The 26,706-nt window shown below is 34.5% G+C and overlaps 1 protein-coding gene across 1 annotated transcript in view; it reads right to left on the bottom strand.

Annotated features, from left to right (window-relative positions):
- Positions 1–26,706, bottom strand: part of LRP1B (LDL receptor related protein 1B) — a 1,257,096-nt gene that overhangs the window by 641,918 nt on the left and 588,472 nt on the right. Inside the window, exons 10-11 of the mRNA XM_087819400.1 lie at positions 24,107–24,343; positions 4,962–5,142 (exon numbers count right to left, since the gene is read on the bottom strand). Coding sequence (XP_087675526.1) covers positions 4,962–5,142; positions 24,107–24,343 — 418 coding nt within the window. The remainder of the gene's footprint in view (positions 1–4,961; positions 5,143–24,106; positions 24,344–26,706) is intronic.

The following is a 26,706-nucleotide window of genomic DNA, read 5'->3' as shown; positions in this document are numbered from 1 at the left end:
GACTAATAATCCTACAGTGATCTAAACAGGCAGATTTGGGACAGTCCAGGTTGAAACACATCATCCGTAAATTGTGCCAATGAAGCTCTTTTTAAAATTTCTTAACAGTGTAGAATTATGTTGATATCCCTTTTTAAACCTGAGGAGGTGTATTGAGATGGGTGAATTTTATTAAGTCAACATACACTCTGATCCTAGAAGCAAATATGGCAATTTACTTATCTTGTATCCTGTGTGTTCTTGGAGTGGTTTTATTATTGGAACAAATCAAGAATACAGAAAATACTCATTTTGTTTGCCGTAATCTTATACCAGTTAGGTATAATCACTCGACTTCCGCTACATAAATCAACTACGTAAAGGGAAATACACAATTTTTTCTCCCTATTGATACTTTCCTTAAAATCTTAAAATCAGTGCACTTTCATTCATGTTGATAATTTATCACTTGATAAAATTACAATTGTCTTTCTCTCTAGCTTTTCTTTGGAACATAGTGACACTGTTTGTTTTTGGTGACTCTCTAGCCCGAATCACACATGCATGTGCACACATACATATGTACAGACAAATAAAGAATGATTCTGGGTATTCCAAATATACTATGTGTAATTTTATATTTGAAAAATATTTTTGTGATATGATCTATTATTAAGATTATTTTTATTTAAACAAAAGAAAAGAAAAACATTTAGATAGGTGATGCCAAACTGACAAAGATTATATATGTTATCATCATCTACCCACTTCATTATCTGATTAAAAGTTATATTGTAAAAGCTTTATAATAACTATCAAATGTGAATATTTTAAATCTAGAAAATAGAAAACATAACCTATAAAATAATCAGAAACAAATATAAATCTTTTTACAGGTGGAACTTGGCGTAGCCGTCTAATCAAAATTACCTTAAGCTGGCATGCTGGTAATATGGCAAGAAAATGTGTGCCTCTGATTTTCAAGGCCTGTTCAAATAAAAATTTTTAAATGAAGTTTATCCCTAGTTTTGTGTCAAAATAGGATCTTTCCTTTGTTTCCTAGTGACATTTTTTAGTTATAGCATTTATTGCATTTATGCCTTGAATTGCATTTAGTGGTGCTGCATATCTGATAATTCCAATTAAAAATCAAAATAATTAAGAGCAGGGATTCCTTCTTATTCATATTTGTACCCTGTAACACTAAGCTTGGCTTTGTTGATATTAACTATGTCCCCATACTAAATTGTATTTTCTGGTGGTCAATCCTAGAAATATCTAAGTCCTTAAAAGTTTCTTTCTCATGGAAGTAAAACAAATTTTACTGTTGAAAAAACTGATTTTCTTGCTGACATACATCTAGCTGTTAACTAGAGGGTGTTATACTATTAAGTGAGATATGGCTCCACAAGATCCTCTTTGGGGAGAAATATGCACTCAGCTTTGGACACAGTGCATATAGATGATATTGTGAGAAGTGAGAACTGGAAATGTAGGTTTCTAAGTTACTGATATAAATTATGAAGTGTGACATTATTAGGAGGGTGGGGTTCACCTGCAGCGGTCAGCGTAGGAACAACATCATCCCCCTGGACGACTCCTCCAGCATTATCCCATCTCCACAATGCGTGAGGCCTGCAGTCCTGCTCTAGCAGCCTGTCCTGTCTCATTCCCCACTGTTCTGTTCCTGCTACAAATGCCACAGTCTGTCTTTCATCCCTTTTTAAAGGGAACTCCTAACTATTAACTATGTTTCCTTATTAAATTATATTATCTGGTGGTCAATCCTAGAAATATCTAAGTCCTTAAGACTTTCTCTGTCATGGCAATAAAACAAATTCTACTGTTGAAAAAATTGTTGTTTCCACATGTACCTGTCACACTGTTGTCGCTTGTCTTCCTGAATCAAGAAGTGAAAAGTGTGCGTTTTATTTTCAAAACCTTTCAATTACTCTGCTGTCAGCAAAATAAATCCAAACTTTTAATCAAAGCATTGAAGATTTCTGCTTATTTCTAGCTTCGTCGCCTACTCTGTTCTGTCACATATCCTCTGCTCTAGCTTTAACGAAGTCATCTCGTCTCAGAACTGCCACTGGCTTCCCTTCCTCTAAAAGTTTACTTACACCGTCCCTTCAAAATTGTGACTAACCTGATGGCTGCACACCCCAAGAGCATGTATATCAGTCTATTTTATTTTATACATAATTGTGTGAGTCTGTGTGTGTGTGTGTGTACACAAAACACTCCAGATTATAAACTTCTTGAGGACAATTATTGTCTTGATTTCTATTGATCTGTATGGTAATCAAAATATATTTTAATAAATATAAATGAATTCTTTATTGACTCTATAATTGGGTATGGAGCTTTTGATAAAGTATATCCCTGAAATGAGTAATTTTTCTTAATAGGCAATCACAGACTTTTCTCCTTCTGTGTACAGCTGCAATTAGGTGTTATGGTAGAAAGAAAAAAATGTAAATAAATCATTTGTTTTTCTTGAAATGTTTTGCTTAAAGTTATATTATGCTATTTTAAATGGCTTTCCAAACCAAAGTTTCTCCCTCATTTTAAAAATTGTATTAGGGTCAAACAAGTATTTGGATAATTAAATTCACATTTTTTCATTTTTATTTCTACTGACTTCCTATTCATTCTTCACAGAATAGTAAGATCAGTATTTTTTAATATAAATATGATTGTATTAGTGTTCTGTTTTACCCTTAACACTGAAGACAAAGTACAAAGCTCCCATCACGGTGGGCAAAGGCCCACTTTCATTTCCAATTGCATCTCATCTATGCCACCTTCCCCCTTGCTACATGCAATCCAGTCCACTGTCATTTCAGTTTCTCTGACACTCAATCCTTGTCCAACTTAAGATCTTCAGATGTACCATTTTCTTGGCCTGAAATACTCTTTCCCTCACTGTCCATAGCTGATTTTTTCTCTGCAATTAAGTCTCAGCTTACATGAGGCCTCTGCAAAGAGGACCCTCAGCAAACCTACTTAAACAGGTGTCAATCATTCGCCTTCATCGTCATGCTAACATTTTTGTTTTCCTCCATCACTTTGGTCTATCTCCTCACTCCCCCACCTTGCAGATAACACGAGATGCTTCATGAGGCTTGAGGCTGTGCCTGTTTTGTTAACCATATATGCCTGGAGCAGAGCTCTGGGCCTAGGCTATTGCTAGGGAAAAATACATGCATACACACACATGTATATATGCACTTATGTGTCTGTATGTTTTACAGGTTGGTGCATAAGATCAGTACTCTACTTGAAAATTTGTAGAATGGAGAGGTATTCAAGTCACTCTTTGTAGCACTAGAGGCAAATATAGGGTGAGTTATAAGGTGATGATTATAGGGGTGCAGATACTGTCTTAATAAAAAGAAAAGATGTCATATCAATCAGAATTTCTAACAAATACTCTAAACTAATTAGATACTATAGGTTTCAAATATAAGTCAGATGCCTGCCTATTAGGGAAGTGGTGAAAGAGATTCCTGAATTTTAAAAGAGAGATAGAACTAGTGGCCTCTAAGTGTCCTTCCCAATCATATGATCCTATGACCTCCACATTTGTGTCACCTTCCTGAGCACCCCAAAGACCCTTCAACTCTATCAGAAAATATTTTTCTCTAACAGAATACTGAGCAAGAAGATGCTGTTTTAGGAAATACTTAAAACATCTTGCTTCAAGGAGAATTAGACAGTGTGGTATAAATATTTTTTCTCTTAAAATTAATATTCCCTAGGTTTAAAGGTCAAATGGATGACTTGGTTTATAAGTCCAGGTATAGAGCAGATAACTATAGAACCTACAAATAAAATCACCAACGTTACTTTATAACTATGTCTTACAGAAGCACATACAATGAGTTCATTCACTACTTAGGTTTCAGCCTAGGAACAAGCACCCTGATTGTATTTACAGCAATCTCAACACAAATAATTCTAGGAGAGGCAGTCGGGTGATTTCAGTTTATAAGGGAGTCACATGCTTCGTACTTAATTAAGTATGCTTTGTATGGATGTAGTAAGCTATGAAGAATATTCATTTTGTGATGCTGTTTTGAAATAGTGAAACGTAAGCCATGGAAGGGATAAAAAACACACATAACAGCTGTACATGTAAAATATGCAATCTACTCAATTAATTCTAAGATTCTGTCAGGAATTTTCACATTTCTTCAATAGTTCTATATGCACAGTATTGTTTGGGTTCAGGACATAGCTCTGAAGAAAAAACAAAGGAAAATACTTTGCCAGGAATTGCACAAAATATTCCACCCTAAAACAAGTAGTGTGTTCTATAAAAATGATGTCACTATATGGAAACTATGGTTATGTCTGAAATTATGTGATTACCAATCTAGATTAGTAAAAAAGTAGCAGAATATAGTGGCTATGAGTAGAGTCTTGGAGACAGGAAGCTGGGGTTTAAATATCCACCCAATCTCTTAATAATGAAACAGTCTTTTGCAGATCAGCTACCAACTTTTCCTTTGTAAAGCATGATGAGTTTAGCAACTAATTCAAGGATTGCTGTGAGGATTATCAAACAGGAGCATAGTAACAAGATGCCTGGCCCGCATCAAGTGTACAGAAAAACTTGGCTATTTTTGAATACATTAAATTTCAATAGCCTTTAAAAAACATAAGATGATTGACTCTCTGATTTAATTGATTATTTATCTTGGTGTCAGGCTGTCTAAAATGCAGAATTACGGTGCTTGTCTGAACAAATTGAGTAAATATATCCTTTATACAAATTGTTTTTTTCAGTTCAGTGTATTTTGACATGTTTATTTAGCTCATTTTCTAGAAGAGCAAATCACTAAATAAGTAACTTTTTCTAATCACATGTGTGAATTCACATGTGGATTTAAAGAAAAATTACTACTACAAAATATATAAATAACACATTTGTTTAATAGAATTATCCTTATATAACGCTGATAAAATATTCCTACCCACTAACAGGATCCACCACAATCCCTCTGGGATGGGACATTTCTCCCTCCAACAGGGTCTTCCGACTCTGAGCAGCTTTTTCCAGCCTGGCCACGTTGATCGTCTTCCGATAGCCGTCATTGGTCCAGTAAATGTTATTTCCGATCCAGTCCACAGCAATGCCCTCCACATTGTCCAGATCTGGAAACAGCAAGAACAAGAAGGGAACAGATTTTTCAATAGTGTTCACTGCTTATGTTCTACTTCATAAAAAGTTTAAGAAAGAAATGATTTCTTCATAGTGTGATTTGTGCAAATCTTATTCCACAAAACATTTTCAATTTTATTTTGAATGCCATTTTATGTGAATTACAGACCCTCTCTCAAAATATTTTAATTGAAACAGTAACCTGCAGGGGGGAAAATAAAATATAAGTGATGAGAGCAAAAAAGTGTGAAGAATAAATTCTCAGAACAAAAATAGAGTGATACAGGCTTTTCAGGAAAAAAAAAATCAAGTAACATGAACCAGTAATATGTTCCAAAAGTAAGCGTGCTGACACTTGAAATATATAATTTGAGTAATCGAAGCAATATGAATGTCTTTTTGCCAAGAAATAAGAGGGTTCACCGGAAACACACCTTTGAAAGCCCAGAACAGGCTTTCATCGTGGGACTGTATGGACAGTGACTCGCAGAAAACACTGAAATACCTCAGCATATTCTAGATGTTTTTAAAAGGACACGAGCGCAAGCTTCTGTAAGATATAGGCACTAATAATTCAAAGGAATATTATAAATACGTAATCTTATGAGTTCACCTAAGTCAAACATTTTACAGAAGGGGAAACTCTAACCCTTTAAAAGTGAACGTTTATACCCTGTGTTATCACACAAGAGGTGGTAGAACTGAGATAAAAATCCAAGTCAGGTAATCCCCAAGGGAGAGATCCTGGAAACTGCACTGCTCCTACGGTGAGTCCTGTCCTCGCTTTTTGCCATTTTGTGAACTACCATCCAAAGTTTCCACAACATCATCACGACAGTTCCATCCCTCTGCTGGTGAGAAATTACTGTGAACTCCTTCACTGGCAAACCCAGTGGCGCCCTTCCTCCCGGGTGTGCGGCAGAGACCTGGAACTTACTGGACCAAGCAAGAGTCAGTAGAGGTACACCAGAGGCCGAGCCTGCCCTCCCACACTACTGGGGGCACGCGGCATTCCCTCATATGCAGGTGTAAGCAATGCTTGCTATTATCAGATTCTTTTTAAAATTATGTTTTTATTAATTTTAGAGAGAGAGGAAGGGAGAGGGAAAGCGAGAGAGACACCGATGAGAAAGAAACATCAATCTGCTGCTTCCTGCACACCCCCTACTGGGGATCCGGCCCCCAACCTGGGCAACCGGATTGGGAATCGAACCAGGGACCTCTTGGGTCATGAGTTGGCACTCGACCACTGGGCGACACCAGCTGGGCACTATTATCATATTCTTGAATCACAGCCCCTCTGACCTTGGAAAAGAATAATTTTTTTTTTATGACCTTTCCTGCTAATCAGTATGTGTCCTGACTCAAAATGACTAATACAACATGTGATTTGATCTAACTGAAAATCTCATTATAGTGAATCAGATATGTTCTCAATTTCACTAAGCTATCTGCTTCATTACCAGCCAATATGAGTAATTTTCACAGGTTAATTGTGCCTATGCGTTTAAAAAGTTTAATTTTGTCTTTTCTTTATTGACATTTAATTTTATGAGCACTTTCCTGCTCTGGCATAATGAAAAGAGAGTAATAGTTTGCTTTTTTTCTGTTTATCAGAGTCTGTGGCTGATTTTTATCTTGTCAGTTGGTTTTCAAAAATTGTATTACATTTGAATTCTACTCCAGCATGGAAGCTTCCTTCCTCAATAACCTTCTTATTTTTAAAACTTTTCCATTTGACATCTGACTTGAGGCTTTTTTTTTTTTTTTTTTCATATTAAGAAGTTGCAATAGTATCTGGATCACAATTTTGTTTCTGACACTTGGGTAAGCAACTCAGTCACTTTAATAGTTTTTCTAGCTGTAAAGTGAGAATAATAGCACCTACTCTGTAGTGTGGCAACAAAGGGTAAATTAGCTACTGCATGTAAAGCAGTTGGCATACTGCCTGCAACACGGTAAATTTTCAATGTTAATTTTTAGTAATTTATCAGGTAAAAAAAAAGCCCTTTTCAGTAATATTTCCTTACATTTTGACCAGTGACCAACTTTAACTAGAAATTGTATATGCAGAGTCAGTTGTGGATAAATACTAAGCGCGGAATGGCACTGAATGCTAAAGAGCAGAGCTTGGGTGGATTCTGCCTTAACTGGCTTGTTTGTGCTGACTTTGAAAAACACATGCTTGAACAGCATAATGTAGTAGTTAGGATCCATGTTCTGGAGTCACACTGCCCAGGCCCTGCCACTCACTTCGCTATTTCTCTGAGTGAGTTCCTTAGCCTTTCATTCTTCAACTTCCTGATCTTGAAAATAGGTGTAATGTTTCTTTACTGGCCTAAAGATATACATGACCATTCAAATACAAGAAAGGTGTCTGATAAAGAGAAACTTGCTAGAGTAGATTTCTTTGATACCTTTGGGTTGTGTTCAAGTATTCTACTTTAAAAATGCATAGCGATGTTTTGAGGATTAAATAAATTAATGTATGTAACATTCTTAAACAGGTTTGGCACATAGTAAATATTATATAAATGTTGCAATTATATTATTATTAGAATAACCTTTCCTTTAGCTATCTATCTAGCCTATTAAGATAGCAATGAGGCAATTAGCCTAGAGAGTTTTTTAATATTGCTATTTTTATGTCTGTTTTGGTGGTGGTTTTTTTATTCTGTTCTGGGAAGAATAAAACTGAATACAAATTTTAAAGAAACTCCTAAAAGAGTCTATGTGGAAATATGGAATATTTTCAAGCTATGGCTAACAGATCAAGGCATAATTTTCATTCTTATATTTGTAGGACAAAGCCTGACAACCAATGCATCTTTCTTAACAAATTATACATTGATAAGGGAAGTGGTCTGCTTCCATAGCATATGGTATCTGCCTTTCATCAATTTATAACTTACGCAGAATGCAGAGGCATATAGAGAATTGGCTTTATGCACATTTAATTTTTATTCAGAGAGGTTTGGTTGGGGCCTGCCTGAGACTGGCTCATACAAACTCTATGGCCAACACCCGTCAACAAAGTAATCAAGACGTGAAATTTCATGGCACTCCATTTTCATAGAAGCATCCTGGTGGTCTTAGTTTTGTGAAGGTTAATAAGCTGTCTATACAGAGTAATCCGCAAGTCTTGATGCTTTACGGTAGAATTCGATTAACGTAAGGAATTAGTTGGAAATTATACCTCGCAACTGCCATGATAAAATCACAGTGCCTGCGCTTTTCTAAGGTATCCAAGTTTTCCTATCCTTAGTTAGACATTATTTTTCTGAGCTGGAATGAAGTATTAGGAAAGTACCTGCATGGGTGCAGGGTATGGGCACATGCCTGAAATAACTGGATATGCAGTGTGCATGTAGACATGCCTAGGGCCAGGGTTGTGGTGCCTGGACTCTGAGTCAGCGCTTGGACAACTCTCCTGCCTCATCTTCATGTAGTTCAATCAACACAGATTCCCTCTGTGCATTTCCATGTGGACTGAGGCATCACAGCTCCTAAGGATCTGACATGATTGAATTAAGCAGATTTACCTAAGAGTGTGGCAGTAAAATTTCTCCACTGAATTTTTGATCTCCTAAGTTTACAGAATGCTTTTGTCAGACTAAAGTTTTCTGTATCATCTGTCCCAAAAGCCAGCTGAGACTGATGTTCTTATCTTCGTTTTCATTCCAGGCCCCTTCTGCGTTCAGCAATTAGGTCAGAGAGGGTGAATACACAAGCTACTCTCAATTAGAACCAAACGCTTTGCTGCCATATTTAAAGAGATACATAAAGTGCATACAAGGGTCTTATTTTCCAGATGAGCAGAATATATTAAAACATAACGGTTTTCTTCTATTATCAAAAGCATATGGTCAGTTGCGATTTGGGGGAAGGTAATACAGATCGTCTATGACATTCAGATATTTCACCTTCGATGCAGTGATGAGCATTTGTAAGAGTAAAGGGAGTCCCACAGCATGCATTATAGTCGCTGATAAAATAACCTAAAGTAATGATGAAAATGAAAGATTTCAAGAACTGTTAAGAACTGAGATCTTACCCGACTTTCAAGCCAACAAATTAGCCCAATTATAGTTTCATGGAGGATGATAGACCATGCAAGATATGGAGGTCAGCTATAAAAGACTTTATTACTCGTGGCACAGCAAGCAGAATAGTTATCAGGAGATTTGTGTCCATTCCCTTTACTCCGAATCCCAAGAAAGTGACTAAGATGGGCCCGTGTGGATGCCTTCACAAAGTGAGTTGTATTACAGCAAATAATTCTGAACTTAGGAAACTCAAGTCTTTTATAATGGGCAATAAGCAGGCCTGCCCTTTGCACTGGAGAGATATCCATTTCTTTTTCCAAAGCTCTTTTCTATACTAACATCCTTGCAATGATGTTAACTTCAGACTAAAAGGCAATAAGTGCCTCACTTTAAGAGATGCAGAAATGTGAGGGATTCCTGGAGAATTGTCACCTCTGGAAAAGTCCAGAAGAGTCATAATTTGATAGTCTTTAATAAAGGAAGATAGATAGAACAAACAAGTTAGTGTGCAAATATGACCTCAAATTATAATCCTTTCTGGGTTCCAGGCTATTGCTCGTATTGGCATTTGTTATTGATTCATACTAACACACCGTAAAGCATGTTGTTCAGTGAGTCATGTGTAATGGTTAATTTAATGAATCAATTTGGCTAGGCCACGGAGCACAGATATTTGGGTAAGCATCAGTCTGGATATTTCTGGGAAGGTATTTTTAGACGATATTAACATTTAAATCAGTACACTTTGAATAAAGCAGATTACTCTCCATAATGAGGGTTGGTCTCATTCAATCAGTTGAAGGCTTTAAGAGAAAACAGACTGAGGTTCCCTGAGGAAGAGGGGGTTTGGCTCCTAGACTGTCTGTAAACTTGAGTTGCAAAATCACTGTTTCCCTGGGTCTACCACTTGCTGACCTATCTGCAGATGGACTTCCCATGACCCACAATTGTGAGCCAATTCTTTAAAATATATCTCTGTTTCTGTCTGTACACATCCTATTAGATCTGTTTTTCTGAAGAACCCTGACTAATACACCATAGCCATTCCTGTAATTTGAAAATGATTTTGTTGAGTGCTTTGGGCAGAAGAGGCCCACTTTCATATTCTTTTCAGATGAACACTGCAATGAATATACTATGGAGGGCAGAATAGCTTCCAATTTAAGGAAGCTCCTAAGGATATGCAATGTGTATATTGCTAATTTGACAATAACCCACTACAAATTCTTGGATACAATCAGAGCTGTACTGTAAATATTTTTAAATGTTTTTATTTTCTGTATATTATGATGTTTTGACATGTTTTAAAAACACCTTTCCACCAGGACACGGTGGGGGTCTGGGAGGCCAACCCTCCTATGACTAGCTAATTCTTAAGGACAACAATGGGTCCATCCAGGAACATGCCTTTGATTTGCAAACTAAGCATTACAGAGTCCTGTTCCCCGGGAAGCATAATTTCTCTGCATTAATCGTTCCAGACCCAGGTACCAGCCAACTAGTGAGCACCCCTAGAATTTAAAGCCCAATGGAATTATTCAAACCAGCCAAACCTAACTTGCTGATCCTGTCCTGCCTTGTTTTTTCCTTTAGAAACTTTAGTAAAGACTGTGGCTCAGTGTTTTCCCTTCACTTTTTGCCTTCTGCTTCCTGACCTACCAGTTGCCTTTCTCAGGTGCTCCCGTGGTATCTGCTGTGCCTTTCGTTTCTGGGGCCTGTGAATATAATAAGTTCTGTTTTCCTGAGCCTTCCTATACATCCTCTGTGGCCACACTTGTCTAACCATCTCGTGAGAAAATACAAAATATGAGTCCTCAAATTATAAGTGGGGGAAAATAAAGCAATTTCCATTAACTCCTTTTTCCTACCCTATTCCGCCTACTTACTAAGGGAGAAAAGAACAACAATGGCTTGAAGGAAAAATATCACAGCAGCTACTCTTAAATATTCTTTTTAGTCCTGTGAAGTAGGTTAGGATTTATTAAAACACAACGCTTTGGAACTTCCTTTAGTACTAAAGTGCTCAGTCTCTTTCATATTAGATGAAAAGGCAACTCTGTTAGAAATCACTTTTTATTGGTATCACTTTTTATTGTGTTTTCTCATACGCTTCATATTTTGCACTTCATCACTTAAACATTCAAACAGTTGCATCACTTCAATTGATAATTTTCACTGAGCTTTTTAATAAAGGTTGCAGCACACACTTTGCTTAGGCATCATGTTTAGTGAAATATACTGGTCGTTAAATTTCAAGCTTAGCTTAAAAGCCAGAGGCTATAAATCTTCATTGTTTATCATTACCTTGGCAGAGAACAAATGTGTCGTCTCATGTGGCCATCCTGCTAGAGTTTACCTTACTGTCCTGCATTAAGCAAAAGTATGCTTGTTTCAGACTCACATTAATACCCAGAGAGGAAAAAAATAGTTAAAATTCAAGTGTGGGTGATGGGTAAATGTAGTAAAGCAAATAAAGTCCTTAATAGTAATTTATCCCAAAAAACCCTCCTATAGAGATGCACAGTCACTGCACATTTGGGTCCACTGGTAGCCTTACAAACTTAAGCAGTGAGCTAGGGAAAGGTTTAATAATAAAACTAGGCAGAAAGTTAGCTATAAAGTTAGTATTTTAGAGAAAAAAGGGAGCTAAAGAATCATATAGTCTCATGTCTGCATTCTACAAATAATGAAATGAAGCCCCAGAAAAATGAAATGATTCACAAGGATCCACATTTAGTGAGTAGTCAATATAAGACTGGAAAGCTGACACATGTTCCAATCTACGTATCTACTTTATGTTAAAGTTTGATCTCTAGAACTGCAAAAGAATAAATCATAAACAGTAGTAAGAGTCAAAGAAAGTTAATAAAGGCAGTGACTCATTAGAAGGAAAGAGTGGGACAAAGAAGAGGGAAAGGGATTGGAGATAAATTAGATCACTGACTGGAATAAAAATTTATTATTCCCAATAAACTATAGCTTTATTTTCTTACCAAAATATATGTAATGGCTGACAATGTAGAGATTCAACAAATGTGTATATGAAGGCAAGTCAAATAATAAAAGCCAATATAAGGAAACACTGAGGTACTATTTTAAGAACATGCAAGAGACTGAAAGACAAAACCACTAAATTCATTATAAAAAAAGCTGGTAGAATTATGAGAAAGGTCTTTAGTTAATAGTATTGTATCAACATTAATTTTCTGGTTTCAGTTACTGTGGTACTGTAAAGTAAGATGTTATTATTAGGGAAAATGGTGTGGGGATATATAGAAACTCTCTGTACTGTTTTGAAAATATTCTACAAGGCTAAATAAAAGTAGTTCAAAATTAATTTTTTAAATTGTAATTTAATAAACTATTGAATTATTTGGAAATGCATTATTTTTAATATACAGAAGATGACAAAGGCTAGATGTAGCATAATCTGTAGGAAAAGGGGAGATGGTCAAAATATTGTTATTAATGCTATGGTTTGTAATAATTTTGGTGCAGTAAGCTAAATGAATCCTCACAATTTCACAGCAAAACCATAAAGATAATTAGTGCAGAACAAGTTATCTAAATAAGTATTCAGCATGAAACCATTCAAGATAGGTATACAATTATGCAAAAAAAAAATAAAACATAATTTGAAGCTATGCAAGAAAATAAGATGTTTATTTAGAGTGCCAGGGAAAGTATATTAAGACAGAAATGTTTCAGGTGGGTTAAAAAAAATCACAATTAGTTTTTTAAGTTAAAAAATGTTGTAGACCTTCACACGAATCATGAGAGTATGTAAAAGTTTACAAGATTCCTAAAAAATCATCAGGGAAGCACATTATAAGAAAAAAATCAGTAAATGCCAATATAACTTCAGATCATCAAAACTAATAGTTGATCTTGCTTCTTATTTTAGAACAAAAAAAGAATCATGCTTCAGTCAATCTTAGCCTTATTTCATCCGTTTAATTACTTTTTTAAGGTAACAGCAGCCAAAAGAAAGGACCCATTCATCCATTCAGTGAATATTGGTTGTATCGCTACTGTATGCCAGGTGCTGTTCTAGGCACTAAGGATCTGTCAATGAATGAAACAAACAAAAGCCTCTGAAATCTCAAAGCTTATATTCTTGTAGCCAGACAACAAACAAGCAAAACGTACCTAGGACAGGTACTAAAAAGAAAACGTAACCAGAGACAGGGGATAAAGATTCAGGCCTGGAATACGGAATATGTGTAGATGTAGAACTTTAGATGGGGTGACCAGGAAGGACTACCTGAAGGGGGTGGCCTGTAAGCGAAGACCTCTGTGAGGTAAAGGAGAGAGGCATGGGGACATGTGGTGGGACAGCGGTCCAGGCACAGGAGCAAAGCCTGCAAACGCCTGCACTGGGGCCATCCCTGGGTGTTACGGGCATGACAAAGACAATGTTGGAGTCACAGGGATATTGCAGGTTATATAGCAGAAAAACAACTTAAATGAACAGTATGTTTTTTCCTTATGAATTTAAAAGTCCTTACAGGGAACACTGAGTTGATTACATGTAAAAATCCATCCTCGTGAACAATAGAGATTAGTGAGTTCTTATGACGTGTGCTAGTTTTCGAGGGTCTTATCTGTCGGTATTGAGAGAGACAGGCCCCATTGGACCTTCCTGAGTGTGCTGAACTGTGAGACAAGTATCCTCTCATTTTAAAGCTTCTATAGCTAGTCACATAGGTAACTAAGTGAAGGGCACTCCTGGGTGACTGCTGTGTAACTGTTCGCTCTACGAGGCAGGAAGACTTGTGTCTTCACTTCTTGCAAAGCCAAAAGAATATTTAATCGGCTACATAAATCTCTATTCTCCCTGTAAAATTCATCTCTCCTCTAAACTTGCTTAGTGCTGTATTATTAGTACTATGTCCACATCTCATTCCTGACACTTATCTCTTACCACCTTGTTAAATTTACTGACATGTATCCACATTTCCATTATTTCTATGGAATATGAGGGCAAGAGGGAAGTATAATTCATCCTGGAAATTCCTGGTAGGGATCAGTATTAAATACTTGAAAAACATGTGTAAAATAAAAAATAAATGAATGAATGAATGTAAGCACAATAGATTTGGGTGAAGAAAAGAACAGAATTCAGATGTGTGGCTAGCTTACTCACTCCAAAATACCAATGAATAATACTCTCCTATTATTTCAATATTATTCTGATATTTTCATAGAGCACTAAATACTTAGAAGAAAAAGTAAATCCTTAGTTTAACTACTTGATTATGAAATCTATTCAAATATTTATAATTATAGAAAACATTTTGTTTTTTTATGGATACCACCTACTAATCAAACAAATCAGAGAAAATCACATATGAGCATTGCCAGATTTTCACCTGGAGACATATCACGCAATCAGGCTAAACATATATCACACCGCACTGTTTGATGTATGACATCACTATTCTCAGGGGCATCAAAAGCAAAACTTGGATAGTGTTTAACCTAAATGAATAGCCTGGATGATAAAATGTTATTACTTGAAAAGTGCTATGCAATGTAGAAAGTCAATAAAAAATAAAATATTTTCCTTCCTTGCCATCTTAATGTTGAAAGTGCTAGGGAATTTAGAATGTCAGTAATGTAAAGATAGGTAAATTATATTCAATAAACAATAAGATGAAATGTGATAATCATGTAAAGTGTTTGCCTGGCATATATATTGTAAGCACTCACTGTGGTTTTTTCTTTTCTTTTTGTTTTTTTTTTTACAGACAAAAGATACTGGTGGCTTTATTTATACAAGTTTTGTTTTTTAAAACTGTTATCCAATTTAACACTTACTGTGTGCTTACTATCTGCATGGAACTGTTAGAAAGATGAACAAGACATGGCACTGTCAAAGACTTTTTAAAAATTACAATTTATATTTAATATTATTTTGTATTAATATCAGGTGTACAGCACAGTGGTCAGGCAATCATACACTTCAGAAAGTGCTCCCCTGATATTTCCAGTACCCACCTGGCACCATACACAGTTATTGTAATATTATTGACTATATTGCCCATGCTGTACTTTACATCCCCATGAGTATGATGTAACTACCAATTTCTACTTATTCCCTTCACTTTTCTTTCATTCAGTCCCTCAACTCCTTTCCCCTCTGGCAGCCACCAGTCTGTTCTCTGTATCTATGATTGTGTTTCAGTTTTGTGTGTTCATTTATTTTGTTCTTTAGATTCCACGTGTAGGTGAAATCATATGGTATTTATCTTTCTCTGACTGCTTCTTTCACTTAGCATAATATCCTATAGGTCTGTTTGGAGAGCTATATATATAATGGCAAATATATATATAATATTTATATATAACATATATTATGAGGAAACAAAAATTATAAGTGTCATCAAATTACAGAATCAAAGAGCATTACTCAGTTGCCTGAGATTGATGGTTTCAATAATTTAAGTTCTCTACTCAATATTTTAAATGTTTGCCTCAATATTTTGCCTTTAATTTTTTTGTAAAAAAAGTGAATTGTGAAACAAAATCGGTCTTCCTTTTGCTCCATTTTAATTTTATAATCCTTGATGTAGCTGCAAAGTAAAATGCTATATAGAACTTGTCAAAATAAAGTATGTGTAAGTAACAAAAAAAAGACACTAAAGCTATTTTTTGATAGCTAACTAAGTCATGATTGAAAGTAGATAGATCTTTGTGAAGATATAAGAGGGGAAAAATTGTAGCACAACTAGCCTGAAATGATTAGTCACACATTTATTAAGCAAAAAGCCCTCATGTAAATATAAAAGGAAGACATTTATGACATTTATGGTATCAATAAATATTTTGGGGAGGGGATTAGCAGGAAAAAAAATAAAGTTAGAATTTTACTTCAGAAAGATTAGAAAAGTATAGCTTAAAGTGCACAAGAAATATAAAATTTTGAGTACAATTCACAGCCATTTTTTAATAGAACAGAAGAATATCAGTTAATTCAGCCATTTTGGTTAGAAAAAAATAAAAAGATCTATTACTAATTTGATTGATATTTAATCCAAGATTTTAGACTCTAAAATAGTCAAATGTATCTGGCAAAGGTTGTAATTAAATCAATCTGTGATAGAGCAAGTATGGAATGTGTGTGTGTGTGTGTGCCTGTGTGTGTGTATATACATATATATATGTATATATATGTATATATATGTGTGTGTGTATATATGTATATATATATGTGTGTGTGTGTATATATGTACACACACACACATTTCACTCCTGACTAGGTGCTCTAGGTTCCTTTTGCAAGATCACACTCCCCATAACCCAACTTGTTCAACTGACAAATCATGGTTATAGTACCCCAAAGTAACATGATTTTCTCTAGAACATACATAAAATAGTATAAGAAATAACAATTAACAGGAATACTTTAGTGACTTGTGATACACATTTAAGAAGCAATCTTTATTCATCTTGACAGCCAGTGTCAGTTGGGGACTAGAAAAAAAAATTATGTACACCTTTTCTATATTTTGTGATTCTGGAGAATTTGGATTGGAAACCTAGCTCAGATAATATTGTTCACTGAAGAGAAATAGAGCAGTTTAGAAAATATGCCACATCTGGCTTTCCTCACACTTACAAACATAAATGATAGGAAAAGAAACATCCGAGTAGTTACAATTGGAGAAAAGGGTAAGAGGATGGATGCTTTTCCACTTCATGTTTCGTGATGGTGCTGCAAAGAGTCTCAAGAGCTTTTTGTGTGCTTTTATGTCATTTTTTGTTTGTTTTTATATAATTCTTTGTTTTGAAAGGCTCAATTCTAAATCTAGCAAAAGCCTTTATTTTAAAATGTTTAAAATCAGATAATAAAACCCCCAAAAATTAGGGGCATAAAGGTGAGTGAAAATACTATTTGTTGCCACCTATCTGTTTAAATGAATTTCAAAATAGTCTTGTTGTTTTTCTTATATCTTGTTTCTAGGTATCATCGGACCACAGCCTAATGCCTATTAGAACATCTCTCAATTTGGTTGATGATTCTTGCCGAATCACAAGCAATAGTAACTCCCTGTGACATTTGTAATGGGATGTGAAAATTAAAGCTTTGAGTACAAGTCAAAATTATGGAGGAAAATTATATCGAATTAAGTGTGAGAATAAAAAAGTCATATTTTACAATCAACTTGATCAGAACTGTTTCCGCAACTCATGGATGCCTCAACCATATCAACAGTGTAAAGGGGAGAAAATGGAAAGAGGGAAGAATTTTAGGAGATTTCTTTGGAGAGAGATGTTGCTGTTCTGTAAGTCTCTAGCCCATATCCCTTAAACTCCCAAGGTGGTAGGAAAGAGAGAATGGAGGGATAGTTTTCATTTAAACTCTAGTGATGGAGCTTCCATGGGACCTCAAAGAGATCATTAAATTGAGTTCTCTATAGTTTGTTTCTCCTAATGCACGAAACCCTTGAGAAAGTCTCACACCTGAAAAAGAAAAAGTAGACTCTGGTGGCAGAATAGTCATGGTTGATTTGCACTATTTCTCTATTCCCATAGTGTATTGGGACAGAATATTTGCAAATAATTTTGTGGACCAAATTTGGATCACACAGGAGAAAATGCTGGCATAGGGATGCTTTCAGTCCAGCACAACAATGTTGTAAAGCTGGGTACAGAGGCTCAAACAACAAGAGGATGCATATAAACTGATTATTTGGGGATGCAAAGCTACAGCATAGAGTTTCAGGTACCTTGACTAAGGGAAATGAAATGAAAGAGATCCAGCAGAAAAACCTCCAAAATGCTTGCACATGCACACATGTGGCGACACACACAAATCCACAGCCCTCAAGAGAGTACATTTTAAAGATTGTCAGGCTCAGAGAAAGGCCACTTTATAATGGGACCAGTTCATATAAGACCCTCGTTTTCTCAGTATCACTCCTTGCCACTCTCAACCCTCTTACCTCTTTCCATCAATACTGAGAAGTGAGTGGGCATTGGAGTTGACTAGCAAGCTGGGAGGGGTGGGAAGAAAAATAAATGCAAAGCAGAGGAAGAGACTCAACCAACTTTTCAGTCTCTTCCTTTTCTAGGCTTCTAGCTAAAAGACAACGGAAGTGGGGAATGGGGAAGATTTGATAATACATTAAATTTAGAATTGGAATCTAAATGTATATATAGTGGATTGACCATTCTAGTTACTAAATTAAGGTGTGTTTCTAATTGTGAGAGGAAAGAATTGGAATTTGACCAGGTTTTGATATGGGGGAGGAAAGCTTACTCCACTGAATAAATTTTTAAAGTCAGTGAAAGGCAAACATAAAGTTTGTTTTATGTAGGTCAGACTCACATTTTTCAGTATATGTGTGACACAGACAATGACTATTGGCACTCCCTTAAAATCCTCTCATAATGGCTAGTTTCATGGGAACTTGCTCAGTTTACATTGTGGATGTTATCTGGCCCCACTATTTGAGCTAAAATTTTTTACTTAAAATACCAACAGCAATGTCAGCCAAACATGATTTATCAAATTTTTTTTAATCAAAAATTTGTATTAACTTTGCAACAGTACAATTATAGCCAATGTTCACAAGAATAGTCCTATGTGAATAAAGGATTCCCAAGTGAATTCTGAAGTAACAGATAAAAATCACATAATGCTAAGAATAATTAAGCACCTGGGTTGACTTTATTTCTTTTATTTTAATTCATGCTGAAAAATGGCAATTTGTATAAAGTGTACAAAAAATTCTACCAATCAGAATATTTATTAATATAAAGTTATATTTGTAATAACCCTTCAATGGTACTTTGGGGATCACCAGGTATTTTCATGTTGTCTCTTTTGACCTTATGAGCAATTTAACAATAACAAGATAATGATATTTTTTATGGAAGTTTCTAGAGCTATCCTGAACTTGTGTGTGCATGTGTGTGTGTGTGTTTGTGTAGTATGATGTGTATGTCAATGCATGTATGTGAGTATGTATGCCTATGTTGGATGAAAACAAATAGGGGAAAATTGTAGTCTTTATGTTTACTAAACTCCATCAACCACATGTCTAATTTTATTTCTTATGACAATATATTTCGGAACCCAGATTTCAATCTTCTTATTTCCCTGTCAAGGTTTCAGACAAAAACACATACACTGGCTTAAAGTTTTTAAAAATGTCTCATATATTTTATGAGAAACACTAAAAATTATGAGAAATATCTATATACAAATTGACCATAAAATGGAACCCATGTTTTCAGGGTGCCAATTTCCAGTAAATTTCGGTAAAACATCTTATTGATAGTCAACCAGAGTCAGCAAATAGGCCATATAACCTTGCTACTCAGCAGTATAATGTCCACTGGATTCTCAAGAGCTGCAAACACAAATCTCTTCTCAACAGTTTTAATTAGGAAATGTCTCATGAGTGACAGATGTAGTCACTATTTCCTTTAATGGTTTATCAGAGTCTACATTTTTGAGTCTTAGCCTTTTCTTTATGATAAAGTTCATAATTAAATCAGAAAAAATAAGATTGCTATTCACATGTAATCTAATAGCAGAGTAAAAGCTTGTTCTTAATTTTAAAATGTTTTGCAGGGAATAATTACTAAATAAGTTGCTAGTGATAGCTCATCATGTTTGTTTAATCACTGTCAAATTCGATCTTTGTGAGACACTAGACATTACTATTGAGTTATACGATGGTGAAGTCATTGAAATCTTAAAACAAATGGCAATCTCTAGATTCAGAAAATAATATTACTCTGAAGTGAGTAGCTGTCTTAGAATCAATTAGAGTAGAGGTCTGGAAATATTTCTGGAGTTCAAAAGTGGGTCTTAGATTGGTAGTTGTGTGTGTGTGTGTGTGTGTGTGTTTGTGTTGGTGGTAGTGAGAGTTCTAAGTATTATGATGATGAATTATCAGATAGCAATTTATGGCCTGAATAAAATACCATACATTTCAACACATAATTGGAGAAACTGTTGAATTCTAAAATCCATGGGGGAAATAGGGAAATGCTGGGGATGGAACTGAGATGAAGAATAGGGGCGATCCTTCAGGTGCTGGAGAAGCAACCAGATAAATATGGTTTTACCCTTTGATAGTATATCAATAAATTAACTTTAAACATGCTCTTTGAATAATATATTTGCATTGAAAGACTGCTTCCCCTTCCTCGTGGTTGTACTTCTGTTCATAATATCAAAATGGGAGCATATCTTGCATCCTGTCCAAAGATATTGTTTTCTCCTGTAATATTCCTTTAGTTGAAGGAAGGTTCTGAGATTTGGAAAGGTGTACCTGCTCCAGATCTCAATCAGATTGAACCCAACCCAAGAGGTACATAAAGTCAGTAAAGCAAAATCGTTAAGGGCACAGGCTTAACCATTGGTGACCTCATGTCTCCAATTTAATTATGGGATCCATTGAAACTACAGCTTTTCGGTGGTAGCTGCAGGCATTAATAACTTTCAAACCCAGAAAAAAATCTTTGAGTGCTGTTTTAAAATACTTTTAAAGATATGAAATGATATGTAAAAGCATTTTCACATGCCTTCTATTTGGATATATGTATCCCAGAAGAATTAACTTATACAGTTTAAAAACAAGTAATGTACTAATAGACTATATACATGATAAATTGCATAGTAAGGTATCATTTTTATGTTTTTACCCTTCTGCTGAAAATTATGATTCATACTACAGTGAAAAATGAATTGTGGACAAGACCCCCAAGAAGGTAAAATGAATTCAGTCTTATAAAGAACATCTACCTTCTTCTCTTACAGAGCATAACAATTATACCTGGCAAAAATGGCTTATTTAAATTCCCTAATCATCTTGAATAAGTTTCCTTCCTGTTGATATCTTCTTTTACTTTGCACCATAGTATCCTACTTTATTTTCTTTGTAGCACTTATCATTATCTTGCTCATTTATGTGTTTATTTATCTGCCTCCCACTATTTGGATATTAACTATATCTAAACCTTGGTCCTATTTATTACAGCATTCCTATTACCCAGAACAGCATCTGGCCCAGAGAAAGCATCCAGTGAATATTTATTGACTGGACAAAGAAATAATTCAAATAATTTTTAAAAAAGTATAAATTTTACAAAAATTTTGGCAAAAATTCTAGAGACTAAAAAAATACAGACTGGAAAATGTTTTGTTTTTATAGAAGTCTATGTTTATTAAATCCTAATATGTTTTAATTTCATCAATAATTTCAGTAATTATTGAGAAATGTAAGCACCTCAAATGGACAATTTTCCTTTCTCGTTTATTTAACTACTATTTAAGCTCACAAGACTCCACCAAGACTATGGAATCTACCACATTTAGGTGGTTTTCAATAAACCTCTGAGACAAAAAAATAAAAGTAAAATAAATCACAGAATGAATAAAGATGGGTTTTTTATTAAAATGATGTTGTGTGGTTTTTTTTTTTTCTTTACAGAAAAAACCTGAGCTCAAATAGATGTCCAAGATATTTGTTTTATTTACAAACAAAATCTTTATAGCCTTGTACTTCAAACTACACAAATTTACCTAAGACTGAGAATTTCTACCAAGCTTAAAGAATCATTTGTCAAACCGAGCATTGCCTCTCAGTCTTCAGGTTGGACTGTAGACACTTCAGCTAAATGAGTGAATACACAGAGAAGTTGATCTTTCTGATCCCAAGAATCACAAATTGTTATTTGCCAAATGTAGTTTCTCTTTTTACATGTTAATGTTTACCACTATTCTCCTTACTGGTAAGAAAAAAGATAAACTAAAAAAAAATACATTAATGTCCCTTGTATAAGAATATCAAAATGTTACTTTATTTCATGTGTGGAAGCCTACAAAATGTTCTCATAACCTTCATACTGACAAAGCAAAACTATACAAATGTGCCTGGGAGTCAAGCAGCTATTAAAGCTGATCTCTGTTGCTCTGGTGGAGTTCAAAAGGCCACCCATGTCACTGATAAGATATGGTTGTCAAAGTTAGAATTATTAGCCAGACCATTGAGACACAACACTGGAACTGACACTTTTTAAAATGAAGCCAAGGATTCTTTACACTATATTTCAGTCCCTCTTGAAAGTGTCTAAGTCAAAATGAGAGCAATCCAAACGTATCTACTACTTAGAATGCTCAAGTTCATTGTCCTAAAATTGTCAAGTCCATATCATCTGGTATCACATCACAGAGAAAAGTAGACAGGTAGCCTCTGCCTTGTCCAATTTTAAGTAAAAATCTTTACTCTAATAGGACAAAAAAAGACAAAAACAGGAATGTTTTTTTCATTTTAGCACTTCATTTGTCACTTGTGGAAACTGTACTTTTTATCATTAAAGGTTTGACTTAAATTGGACCTGAGGTGAATGAAAAACCTTTTGATGCTGGCCCCATTCCTTTAAAAGGGAGCAGACCACCATTCGTTACCTATCATGCTGTAAATAATGTTAGTCTGTCTCTGCTTTTATTTTCTCTCCTTCCCTCTGATTTACTCTGCCCTCCACTACCAGATTGATGCTCCCTAAATATCATTTGATTCACATTACTCTTTGGCTTAAAGGTATTTCCTGTCTCTTAACCCTTCGGGATTTTTATCTCAGATCTTTCATTTCACACTTAAGGTCTATTATTTCACCACCTTTCACTTTTCACATGTACTCTGTCACTATTACCTGTACACCTCCTGTAATAATCCACTTAATGTTCTCCCCATACCCTTTCTGGAGAATGTGCTTTTGTTTTGTTTCATGGGTTAACCTCTCCTCCTGCTTAACATTCCGTTAAGATCTAGTCAAAGTACCACCTCCTCCACAAAAAGCTCCACAAAGAATACTCCCATAAAGACCTCTCTTCCTCCATGTGGTTTCTCTTTGCATGGATATTCTTCATTCATCATATATTTCCTTGGGCCATCATTGAACTTATTAAATTAAATGCTTCAAACCCTTTATATTTTGTGTGTGCTTATACTCTCTCCAAAAGTAGATCATGAATTCCTTCAAGGTAGTAGCCATTTCCTAAAATCCCTTTAGTCTATTTTGATAACTAGTACAGTGTCCTTCATAAAATAAGGTTACAATTAATGTTCCCTAAATCAAAGATTTCCAAACTATTTGAGAAGTAGACTGTATATGTGAGGAAACTGAAGTCCAGAATAATTAGTTAACATGCTAATGTGACTAGCAGCCTGTCAAAGGTTTGGTTTGCTTGATTATTAAAGACCTTTTCTACTTATACCAAAGTTATGTTATTTTGTTACTTGATTGGTTGTTATTAAGCCAAGTAATTTATGAAATCCACTGCCTTTAATAAAATATACACATATATGTTTGAATATATATGATTATATATATGTATATATTTGTAAATAACAATAGGCATAAACAACTAAAGTTTCTCTACAGATACTGATATTTCAAGGGCAACTCTAGATAACTGAATTTTAATGATTTATACAGTAAGAAACTATGCAAGAATTGTGATGAGAATGGGAATGTTAATATTTTAATGTACTTTGAGTGACATGGCCAATATTCTAGTGAGAATCAAATATTACAAAAGTCTCTGAGGTCCTGTTAAAATCTTATCTTCTACCATACAGAACTGTAAAGATATAATTGTAAATCTATGTTTCTCCATGAAAGTGGATAAATAACTCAATTTAATTCCTGTGATATTTAAAATGCAGTAGATAATTGCAAGTTCAATTTTACACTGAAGGTTTTAATATGCTGGTAGATGAAAAACATGTAGAAATAATATTACTGAAGAAAATTAAATTAATAAATACTTTTAAATCAACAGTAACTTGGGTTCTGGTAAAAGTCAGTTTGACATACAGTGGGTTGATCCCTTCAAACTGCTTTATCTCTGAGCAATTTAATGTTAATGTTACACGTTGTCACTTACCATCTTTCAGGATGGTTTCTCGCTCTGTGCCATCTATCTTCTGCCGGCCAATTAGGAAACTGGTGGTGTCAGCAAAGTAGATATAATTGGTTTCTGCGTGAAAATCTAAAGCACGAGGGTTTACCAGATTTTCTATGGGAATCATGTATTCATCAGCTATCTTGGTATTCAAGTCCATTCCTCTCACAATTCCTGGGCGTCCTTTCCCATAAAAAAGAAACAACTCATTCTTGGGTCCTGCAGAATGAAGATTACAAACATAAACAACTGATGCTGCCTAATCTTCTTTACACTGCATAATGCCACTGTTTAATTAACTGGCACAATTAGCGTTTTTAAAATTCAATACCAAAAATTAAACTCTAAAATATGCCAAATGTATCTTGATGCAAGGAGGCCAGCTAATTGCATTACTTTAATTAAAACAGAAATTACTTCCCTGAATGGGTTTTATTTAGTTAATTATTCTTTTGTCTGTAAGTGTCAGTATAGCAAAAACATGAAGGATCACTGGAAAACTTGTAACTATAAAATGGACATTTATCAAAACATCCGGCACATTTAATTTTACAATTCATTATAATCTATCTAACACTTTTTGTAGATACTAACTGTAGGATTCATTATGTTTGACAATGCTAACACTTCAGAATATATAAAACATCCCTCCCTCAGAGTTTGCATCTACAGACTGTCGGAGGCAAACAAAAGACTTGCACAGCATCACATACTTGCCTGTGAATATATTACAGTTATCTAATCATGTGATTTATTTTTTTAAGAAATGAAATAAAATGCCAGTTACAGCATCGCTTTTTTCTTCACATCTTAATTAGAATGTTAGAGGTCGATGCCAGTAACACTGATGTAAAACACAGACCTTATGAAAAAACAAAACAAACCAAAATCCCAAGACAAAACTGTGTCTTGGGTTAAAATGCCAAAATCAAGTTAGCTTTTTCTACAGAGAAAAAGGAGCTTTTTCTCCTTCAGACTTTTATATAAAAACATATGCAAGGTTCCCCAATTGCTAGGGCACCCTATACTTAAGTTAGTCTATGTAATTTTGAAGGAATTACTTTATATGAAAAGGAAAACATACTGTTCTATTTTTTCAAAACTCAGGATACACAAGACTCAATTATATCTGAATAACCCATACCATAAGATTTTTAGTAAAATATCTATATTATAGAAAATTTGAAAAAAAAGAAAAAACTAATAACTCATAAACACAACACTTTCAATACAAGCTATATTATCATTCTCTATATATTTTAAAAGTACTGTTACTGAATATTAAACATATGTAAACAAATTGTATAACATTTTAATATGTATAGAATAAAAATAAAACAAATCTCATGTACCTAGTACAGGTATTAAAAATATTTCCAAAACATGGCAAGGCATGTACGTGCCCCAATTCCATTCAGGAGACAGTGGTATCCTGATTATTGAGTTTATCATGTCTTTTTAAAAAGTCATAAACATATGTTGCATGTATTTCCCAAGATTAACTTTACATGGTTGAATTATATGTGTGAATTCTCCTGTGAATTAATTTTATTTTTATTGCATTCTTGATATTCATCCATGGTTGTTGTAGTCATTGTTCATTCATTTTCACCGCTGTATTACATTCCTTTGTGTGACTATTTCAGATTAATTTATCTAGCTAATTTTCTAATGCACAGTTACTTATATATGAGAGGACACTCCACTTTTATATTCTACTTTTATTATTATATCAAAATTATGTTCTATGTTGATTCTTTATTCTAAGCTTTACATTCTTTCAGTATGATCAGTACAATGCATGATAATTTTCCAAAACAGGTCCCAGTTGGTTTTATCATTTTATTATTATAATAATCCTGAGATAAGCATTTTTTCCAACCTACTAGTTTATACATAATCTTAGATAATCTCTTAGTATACATTTCCAGAAATCAGATTACTGGATAAAACATATTTACATTCCTCTTCTTCATTATCCTCACAGACTCTCGGTGCCTGAGTATTTTTTAAATAATGTATTGTTTATTTAAAAGCAGTGCATATTAATTTGAAAATTAACATGCTTGAGTATTTCCTACAAACTTTATATGCATAGCTAATTTTATTTTATTATATATATATATATAAAGCACTTAACTTTAAAAATTTTAATGGTATTTTATTGTGTCATTAAAAAGTCTTCAAAGCATTCTTTTCTTTTTTAAAAAAAATATATTTTATTGATTTCAGAGAGAGGAAGGGCTAAGAAGAGAGAAAAACATCAGTGATGAGAGTCATTGATCGGCTGCCTCCTGCACACCCCTTGCTGGGAATCGAGCCCACAACCCGGGCATGTGCCCTGACCGGGAATCGAACCTGGATCTCCTGGATCAGAGGTTGACACTCAACAGCTGAGCTACGCTGGCCGGGCTGAAACATTCTTTTCTTTCTTTTTTTTTTCCTATGTAACTTTTCATTTTTATTTCCTTTGTGTTTTTTTTTTTTTTTTTTATGAAACATTCTTTTCAATGGCAGCATCATCTTTCCTACTAAAGAGGAATATAACATAGTCAACTACTTACTTACTGTTAGATATTTAG

The sequence above is a fragment of the Miniopterus natalensis genome, chromosome 8 (genome assembly GCF_054644295.1).
Source record: "Miniopterus natalensis isolate mMinNat1 chromosome 8, mMinNat1.hap1, whole genome shotgun sequence".
Classification (NCBI taxonomy): domain Eukaryota; kingdom Metazoa; phylum Chordata; class Mammalia; order Chiroptera; family Miniopteridae; genus Miniopterus; species Miniopterus natalensis.
The sequence above is the reverse complement of the archived record's forward strand: the minus strand, read 5'-3'. Positions and strand labels throughout refer to the sequence as shown.